At 34.6% G+C, this 10,306-nt stretch overlaps 1 protein-coding gene across 1 annotated transcript; it reads left to right on the top strand.

The window, feature by feature from the left end:
• The first annotated feature begins 1,124 nt into the window (after positions 1-1,124).
• Positions 1,125-9,023, top strand: LOC126973069 (uncharacterized). Its single transcript, XM_050820183.1, has 4 exons — positions 1,125-1,141; positions 1,993-2,089; positions 7,643-7,708; positions 8,985-9,023. The coding sequence occupies exons 1-4, from the start codon at positions 1,125-1,127 to the stop codon at positions 9,021-9,023; spliced, it is 219 nt and encodes a 72-aa protein (XP_050676140.1).
• The last annotated feature ends 1,283 nt before the right edge of the window (positions 9,024-10,306 follow it).

Here is a 10,306-nt window from a genome sequence, read left to right as displayed (position 1 = left end):
AGGTAAAGAGAACAAATTGTTATTTGCCCTAATAAATAAATAGACATCGGGAAAAAAATACTTAAATATCTTGTTTTATTAATGTAGTAAATTTAATGCAACGAATTCAGAGATGTGCAAAATATAATTTTGATTATAATATAGGTATATATTTGTTCAATAACTGCCCATTTAAATATACCCATACAATGATTTATCGAAATTAAGTTTAATTTTAACGCATTACAATTAAAATTATATTTGGAATAACATCTCTAAAAAGTATTTCTTTATAAGCTATTAAAGTTTCCTCAACAACAACAGTTTTTGATATTTAAAGTATTTGACTGAAATATATTAACATTTCACTTTCTTTATGAATTGAATTATTCAATGAAATTAAAAGTGACTTTACTTCACAAATTTCTGTTATTTTAATATTCGCTTTGAGTCAAATTGTCTCAACAATTACCCTAATGCAATAACACCTCTCACCGCTACTGCTAGTAATTAAGTTGCAAATTTCGTAACGCTTTGATAGGGTTGAGCACGGAGTTTTAAGAAATATTTATTTAATTTAAATAAGGTTTTATCTATTGACCACAAAACTAATGCCCAGCGCATTCTTAATATTAAAATGTAAGGTAAAAAAGAAAAGGATTGTGTGGTTTTATGAAACGACGGTAAAATTGAAACTTTTTTTCACATTATAGACATTTAACTAAAAATTTTTGGAATAATATTCCATTGAGTGTATAAAAATCGCTTTATCAATCTTAATTTTGTACTTGGAAAATTGGAATGATAATGGGAAATAATAAAAGTCGACTAAGTCTCCAACTAATATTTTTATTGAACTCTGTGTAAGCGATAAATGCTTGTGCATGATTTCCATGTGAACAAGAATTGAATACATTATTCGCTCTTGATACAAGGTCATATAACATTATAATATTAACATATTAGTAACATTTAAATATTTAGATATATCTTTAATTTTATATAAAGATTTAAATAAAAAATAATATACGTCACACTAGTTTACTTATCTTTGCTCATACTTTGTACATAAAATTATTTATATAATGTTTTTTTGCACTTTTAATCAAAATAATGATTTTAAATTAAATGATTACCTATGCATGATGTCTAAAGAGATATTGTAAGTTATATCAATATTAAATTATTGATAAGGTTTGAGTTAACTTATATATACATAATACTAATATATAAAACAAACACATCACAAAAAAGTGGTTGATATTAAAATCGCTTTAATGCCTTTATATTACCTTTTCATCAGAATGTCCGGTTGAACATTAATTTTAGAAAACTGCAAATATAACCTGCCATAAACTAAATTTTGTGTGACATTTTATCAATTTTATTTGTAACAAAGTTATCATCCCTGAAACTAATAGGTACACGAAATTATACTATAATTACAGAAGTAATTTCCTGCATAAATTTAACATTATGTATTGTTCCATATAAAAGACTAACATAATTTAATTCTGATACTGTCTTTAAAGCAATGCTGACTCAGATATTAAGCACATTGGAAGATCCTAAGCGACCGTTTCTTGGGCCATGTATAAAATATCTAAAGTTTCTGGGTGTCTGGTTACCACATAAATTTAACGCGAAATGCTTTGCTGTCTTCGTACAAGTAGTTGAGACCATATTTATTGTGACCGAATTCGTTGACATATTTTACATAAGAAATGACATAGATTTGCTTTTGAATAATTTAAAATTCTCAATGCAAGGTGTTATAAATTTTTGCAAAATTTGGACGTTTATTATTTGGCAAAAAGATTGGAAGAGTATATGTAACTATATAAGTAGAGCTGACTTGAAGAATCGCGAAGATAGTGAAAAGAAGAAAATTATTGATAGGTATACTTCGTATGCTCGAAAAGTTACTTACACTCATTGCTTTTTGTCGTACAGTACCGCGTTAATTGTTATTCTACAACCAGCATTTGCTTATACATTTTCTCCAGTATACAGAAACAACGTAAATAATGGAGTAGAATATTATAGAGAAGTTGTAAGTTCTTACTTCCCATTTGATAAACACAAAATGCCTGGCTACTTCTTCGCTTGTGTCTTTCAAGCTTATGGAACATTGATGGCCTAAGTGCTTGGATAACATCTTACGATTGTATTGCATTGAGCGTTATGATATTTTTTAAACTAGAATTGGAGATGATTAAGTTGGATTCTGGTAAACTTTTTGAAGACCAGGATTCTGTAGAAACATCGCTGACTAAAATAAAGAATTGTCACAGGCGTCACAATGAACTATTGCGGTTGGTATTCTTGGGTAAATATCATTATATTGGAGTGATAGAACTTTGAACTTTCATCTATTTAAAGGTGAGCGGTGGAATTAGCGTCTCTCTGCAGTGTTTCCGGGACGACTAGACCTTCAAAAAAAGCGCGTACACCTTTTCAAAAGTTTTCGTAAAGGCCAGCAACGCTCTTGTGATTGCTGATCACTCAATATTAGCAGGGCTACTCTTGAAACAAATTCCAGTTTGAAGCGAATACAATTTTAATCCAATATTTTATCGAAATAGCAGATACTCTTGAAACGAATGTGGTTACTATTGGCATCAGATTTAATCATTCCAATAATTGAAAACTGATAAGGCTATTACGTTATGAAGTTAGTCACAAGGCGCTCCATTAAGGAGTAGCCTACCAATTTACTAAAACCAGTTACAATTTAATAAAATTTATTTAAAGTGAATAGAATGCCTAAAAGTCGAGCACAACTGGCAGCTGTCATCAACTTTTTATGGTCATTGACGAGATAGTGACATATTGACATTAACTCACTAACGGCCATTCCCAATATTCAGTCTATCTCCTACTTGAGATAAAAATCGTAACTATCGTTGACTTTTTTGTCCCAATAAACTTATCGATGGTAACTCACCTTATCCGACCAAACTGTCTGTTAATGGGACGACGTATACGCTTACCAGCGATAGAAGTGTGCATGGAAATTGCAATTTACGCGTCCTAATATAAGGCGATAAGAATGACTTATCGGGTATATTGGGACAACTTCAGATTATTGATAGCTAATTACTGACAGTATAAGGTAGTAATTTATCTCTATCTATAGATAGTGTATTGGGAACGGTCGTTACTCAGTACCCGTACCTACGCTTGCTTTTTTTCATCTTCCCAATGACGTTCTTATGTATATAGTATGGAGGATAGTGGCAAGGAGTATCAACTCTTAAGGGAGAAAAGTTGAAAAAGTTAAGCTTATGTAGTAAATAATAGTTCAAAAACCTTCCACAATGACACCAGTGCTGGCACAGGGTATGGTATGAAGTATGGTGAATGTAGCAATAATTGTAAACGAATGCCGAGTTAAACAAATTAATGTTACTGTCGAGTGTCGACTCAAGTAGTTAAATAGTGAAAATTTCAACAACTTACGTTGTACAAAATAATGTAGTAAATATAACCTTAACGAGTTATTATGAGAAAACGTGTAGCTAGAGTGATTAGTATTATTTTAAATTTGGCGCTTCTTTTAAGATTTACCTTGATGCTACTGTGGCGCCACCCTAATTTAATGCATTTTGATGGACACTTTTTTATTTTTTACAGATGATTCTCCTCGCCTCTACCCTCCATACTTTAAAGAACGTCATTGCATCTTCCATAATTTTTTTTATAAATATTAATACTTTTGTGATTAAGAAATCTCAAATAAATAAACCACAGAATTTTATTATACTGTCTATTTCCTTCACTATTAATATATTAATTAATGTTTCAGTAATGCCAGCTTGTATGATTCCTGCGCTTCGCCTCTATTGATGCTATATATGTTTATAGTAACTGTCATGCTCTGTTCTACGGCGTATCAGATGGATGTAAGATATTTTGATATAATGGGAGATTGTTATATGCGACTTTAGAGTGTCGGCGACAATAATAGGGCCATTTTCTCTCACCCAGGAGATGCCTGTTTGATCCCATCACCACCAACCAGTTTAAAAACCATATCTTTTTGATTATCAAATTCATAATATGTTCATTTGGTCGACGCACGAACAGCGATAGAAATCACCATGAGGAAATTCTATGCTTGTGTGTAAAAATCAGAAACTAGTAAAGCGGTCGACCTAAAAAACTACAAGCTTAAAAGTGAACAGGGCATTCACGCACATAGATGCACAGCTGTTATAGTCGACAATAGAAATAGTTAAAAGGTTGCTGATTTTATGAACAGATAGCGATGGATAAATGTTATTTTATGAAGTCTTATTATGAATATAAAAAAATTATTGTAAACTTAGCTTAGTTACCATTTACCCCCAGTATAGTAAAATTGGGCTTTCCAAAATGTTATTAACAATCTATGTCAAGTGAGTCAAATACACTCAATTCGTACAGCTTGCTTGAGTTAGTGAAAAAAAACATCAAAAGAATAATAATTATAAAAACAGTTGCTGCATCAATCTACATTAACTGTAAATAATAAATAAATAAAGTTATGTTTCGCAAAGGTTAATGTCGAGGGCTAGAGCCCATCCCTCGGTCCCTCCACCACAATATGACAGCGGTCCTCAAAGAGATTTTACCCCAGGTGAGTAAAAACATTTGAATCGAACCTGGGTTATGGAGCTGGGCACGAAGGATCTGAACTGCAAAGTTCAAAAGAGGAAATACAACCGTGCCTCAAGATTATTTAAGCGACAAAACCAAAATTGAAATGCGAAATCTAAGCACGTTGTCAAAATCTGCTAGCAGCAAGTTTCCCGACTGGAACACGCAAAATCTGGGCGTCTTTTTCTTTTTCAACCAGCCTCCCCCTTCACCGCTGCTAATGAGAAATGACACCCTGGCCTATGCGGCAAAAGAGAACACCGATTGTTAATGCACTCTTTTGGCCTCCAACTCGACTCTTGACGACGAATGAAAACACCATCCCACGGAGTCAGAGCTCTGAATTGACGTGGGAGCTAACGCGTTTATTCCAGCACACGTTATTTTCAAAAGTTAGAGTCCCGAACTCGTGGAATTTAGCCGTTGTACATCCGATCCAAAAAAGGAGAACCTACTCAAAGGCCGACAACGCTCCTGTGATTCCTCTGGTGTTGCAAAATAATGTAAAAAAAATATTACTACCACTAACGAAAACGGAGATCTACAATTAAATCCAAGCAACGCCAAGGAGGCTTCGCGATATTTTGGGGAAGAAAATACCCGTAACACGTAAATAACGCATTAGGTAAAATGGATTACACTTAAATAAAAATTTTAAGCGTCAAAAACATTGGTGGCAAAACAGGTAGAACCATTGACAACTAACCGCTTACTACGGAGTTCTCAGTTAGATCCTGACTTACCTATGTGTTTTCAATTTTCGAATTCATATCTACGATTATTCGGCACTAAAGAAGATCAGAAATTCTCTTGTGATCCTCTGGTGTTATAAGATAGTATGTGAGCGTGTTTGTCCTAGTTTTCACGTCAACCGTCAACACGACAATATAACTTATCTGTTCAGATCAAAGCGTCAGCTAGGGGTTAATTTCGAATTTCCATTTAAAGATGTCGGAATTTTATTTGCATGTTTCACATAACTTTCCATTACGATGACGTCTTCAAAATGGCGTCTGACACAGCTGTGGTCTGCAGACTTCCGACCAGAGCGGCCCTATCACAATGGCCTCAGCGTCCCGAGTAGTACGACTCTGGCGTGAGTCACATTTGTTAATCAATACCTAACAGTTGTGCTGTTGTATTGATTTAAAGATTTTACCGATCAATTATGGAATATTTTACCATAGGCTGTACTTTGAAAGTTCGTTTTTGTAGCCTGTTTCACTTAAATCGTTCAAAATTGCTTGAGCAAACATGGCAGGGCCGCTATCACCGAGCAACACTGATGTGGCATTACCATCCCTGCTACCTTGTGCTCAAATTTTAGTTCATTCATTTCAGTACAGTATAATACTATCCGCTTATCGGCGCATTACTGTCGCTGCGACAGCTTTGCCTAAGCCGTTCTGGTCGGAAGTCTAACTAAGTTGGTGGCACTTTAGAAATTTTTATGAGATCAATGCCACCTTTCAATATTATGCAAGGTGCCTTCTGGTCTTTCTATGGATATACTAGCATAGTATAATTATCTATTTCATCGCTGGTTACAGGTTGAGACAAGTACAATGCAGCGAGTGATGACATCGATGTATCTCACCTTCGGTATTGCACAGCTGTTCTTGTATTGTTGGCACAGCAATGATGTGTACTATGCAGTAAGAATAACAGTTCTAAAATACTTATTCAGAAAACATTGCAAGCAAGCAATAAACCCGTCATTACACGTAACTAGAAATATAATTATACTGACATACAACAAAATAATTGAATATAGAAATCAGTCGTAAGTGTCTTATGGTAGTAGGGCTGTAGTCAAACTTTGCCCATTAGATCCAAACAAAGGAGACAGTTTCGTTCCGGCTAACTAAAAGCCTATTGCTATTTCCTCACTACTCTCAAAAATCGTGGAAGACATAATTATCCGCTCGCTATTGGTGGTCATCAGCTGATCAACAAACTTCAGTATAGCTTTCGCCAAGGTTGGTCGGCGGGCAATCTTCTGGTATATCTAACAGATAGATGGACGACGAAATCAGGAAAAAAGCCCAGCAGTTGGTCTGCATAAATTGCGAAGGCATTTCGCACAATGCGCTTCCCTCAAAACATCCATCATTTGGGCTTCCCGAGAGTTTATGCTAGGGAGCCACCAGCTTCCTCACTAGGCACAGCATACAGATCTTGGTTGAGGGTTTGCTTTCTCCTACAATGTTTCTTCTACTTGTCAATGATTTGTTGGACATCCTCAACATACATTGCAATGCAGACAACAATATTAGAGCTAAAGTCTGTACATACACGGAATATGCAGGTCTCAGCAAAAGAAATCGTCGACCAGTGCCGTAAGAAACTTGTATCTCCTGTCGAGTCCTCTCTTGAGAAGGTCGGGGAATGGTGTAAAATGAGCCTTGTTCAATTTAACTCCCAGAAGACTCAAGTTTGCGGTTTTACCACAAAAAAAAACATGTCATAATATCATTGCTCTATGATAATATTTCCATTATAGTATCGGAATACTGAGTCTTAAAATCTCATGCGATTTCCAATTCTACGGTCATTTGGAAGACAAATACAAATCAGCGTAGAAGAAGCTGGGAGTCATAAATATAGCACGTCAATACTACACATTCTAGCGCTTTAGAAAATCGCAAGTCTGGCCCCATATATCAAAAAAGGATAATATTTTCCCCACGATCTGGATGTGGGGCGAGGACCACAGTGCGGTTTTTAAGGAACTTTCTTCCATGAATAACCAAGCTGTGGAATGGGCTACCATTTGTAGTATTTCAGGAAGACACTTAATAAAAACACACCTTTCCGAAAGGCCGGCAACGCTCCAGTGATTCCTCTAGCGTTGCTAACTAACATCAGGTGACCCACAAGCTCGTTTTTCCTCCATTTCTATAAAAATGTGATTGCATTCATTATTATTCAGAGCCTGGATTTGTCTCGAGGTCCATACGAAAGCAAATGGTGGCTCCAACGAACGCCAGAACAGAAAACATTATGCATTTTGACGTCACAGCTGTCAAAGACAATTAAATTCACCGCCGGGCCTTTTACGAACCTTACTGTTGCAACTTTTATCAATGTAAGTATACTTTGGAGATAAGTGAGAACGAGAGGTTGGTTTAGCTGAGGTTCCTCTCGTAATTCGATGATTCTTTTAATAATTATAATAACAAACAATATAATAACTAGGACAGAACTATCATCACTAACAAAACTATTATTGCTAAGAAGCCTGATATTATGTTGCAGCATTTATTAGACGTTTGGGCATTTATTGTTAATGTCGCCGTTCCTCGATAAGCTCCAGAGAGCCGAGATATTTAAAGTATCTAAGTACATGAGGTTACTGACATCTGGGGTGTTGATTTAACAATTACTGAACTTGAAGATCCCCATGTCAGATGGTCCGATAGTACAGCAGCTGCATGTGACTCCACAGAGTGGCTGTGCGTGGCAAAAAGTTTCTAGTAAATGACGTAGTTGTGGTATACCAGATATGAACGTTATGGAGTGGAATTTGGCTGCTGATATTACCACTGATTACCGGCTCTGAGCACTGTTGTTGCATAGAGACCCCAAATTAATTAATTACAAGCAGTGGCTTGAAGTAAAGCACTATGTCCTCTTACTGACAACACCAAGTTTTTTGAGGCCAATCTGGCCTTCTCTTTCAAAGGGAAAGTGGAAATGATGCTAGTGGAAGAACGCATGCAAGTACCTTTGCCAGGATCGTGAACGGAAGTTCGTTATATGTGTCTACCTCTGTGCGATTAGAGTCTTTGTTTGTGTTGATATTGAAAGAGCATTTGTCTCAAAAGGTTGAAAATACTGACTAAACAGCATAGCTGACTTTTTACGACTTTTCAATCAAAATTGGCTATAGTAACAATAGATTCGCTTACTTATATACTTGCTGTATTTCCCTTAGAAGTTTTTTCTCTCTGGAACGATGTTTGTTTTTACGATAGTTGTAAGTATATGGTTAAATAAAAAAATCAACACAATCTTTGATATCAAGATTTCTTGTGCGATCTAAATCGCCAAGTAACGTTCGCAAATTTAAATAAACTATGTTTATTATAAAGGATGGAAGCACATACTTATTTAATATAATGATAAAATGGTGAAAAATATCCAATTGATTTAATGCTTAAAATTTGTAATAAATGGCATTGATAAAATAATATCAAACGTTAAAAAACATCCACTTATCTCATTTAAGCAATTTAAATAATAAATAATTCAATAAATTTCAAGCAACATAATATCGTTCAGTTTGAAGCATTTATGTTATCATACGGAGATATACGCTGCAGCCATTTTGCTTAAGTAATCCTGCAACTTGTTAATTTCAGATACTAAAAGGTGCTTACAGTTATTACACGCTGCTTTAAGATTCTAGATTACTTCGGTACAACTGCACGTGAGGATAATTACTTTCATGTTAACTAGATTACTCGTTGAGTCTACATGCTTAATAAAATATAACCTTACCCAAGTTTTATTTATTTAGTTCTGAGATATCTCTGCCTATACATTTCTTATCTCGAATTGATTCACACGAACGAAATGAAAAAAAATGTAAAAAGTTGTCGATCTACAAAGAAAAGTTTTTTTTATTATTACCGCTCTCTGATAGAAAAGAAGTGGCGTAAGAAATTACAAAATATTCTGTAAAGCCATTTGTAATAAAACATCTCAACATAAAATGAGATTTAATTATAAATGTGATATAACATTTGCCATCAATGCTGTGGCCACAGCGTTAGTTTATTTAATAATATAAAATATTCGGACGACCGAGCCTTGCTCGGATTTTTAAGAATGTACAAAACTTGAACAAAAAAAAACTAATAATGGGTTCAACCGGGGGTCTTCTGCTTTACGGATCACCCAATGTCCCATGTGAGCTATATAGTCTTGTATATAGTGGCGAAATTTACCTTTATATTCTTATGTTATTGTAGCTGTTTCTCGTTAAAACAAGGATAAAACTACATTTTTTTTTAAATTGAAACCTAGCCAGATCGCCTTTTTTATTTTTTTTTATCACCCCCGAATCCTCTGTATACTAAATTTTATGAAAATCATTGGACAATATATATATGTATATATACAAGAATTTTTCGGGTAAAATAAGTCTCTAGGCATAATATCGCTTTGAAACTAAAGATAGGTAATAATGCTGTTGACTCTTATCAGTAGAAACTTCTTAGAAACAGCAGTAGCTACTGCAGCAGATGAGCTCAATCAGTTCGTAGTTCAGCTCAATTACAAACTTCAACTTCAAACACACACACAACTATCTTGAATCCAGGTTAGATGTATTTGTCAAACGTTTGAATGAAACTATGCCTTCCACGTTAACTCACTTCCAGTTGGATAGTAATGTACTTTGCTTCATCATTATCATTTTTTTATTTATTTATTTAATAGGAAGCCCACGTTGTATACAATGAATTACCTTATGGTATATTTACACATTAATTGCTTATATTATTTAACATCGTATACCCCATTTACGGGCTAACTCGACATGCAATTAATTACTTAATTATATTACAAGTACTTAAAAACATTATTAACATATGACAATTTCCTCGTTTACTTATCCTCTTGATCAGTCGGAAAATGTCCACTGCTGGACAAAGGCCTCCCCTAAGAATTTCCATGACTC

The sequence above is a fragment of the Leptidea sinapis genome, chromosome 28, assembly GCF_905404315.1.
Source record: "Leptidea sinapis chromosome 28, ilLepSina1.1, whole genome shotgun sequence".
Lineage (NCBI taxonomy): Eukaryota > Metazoa > Arthropoda > Insecta > Lepidoptera > Pieridae > Leptidea > Leptidea sinapis.
The sequence above is the reverse complement of the archived record's forward strand: the minus strand, read 5'-3'. Positions and strand labels throughout refer to the sequence as shown.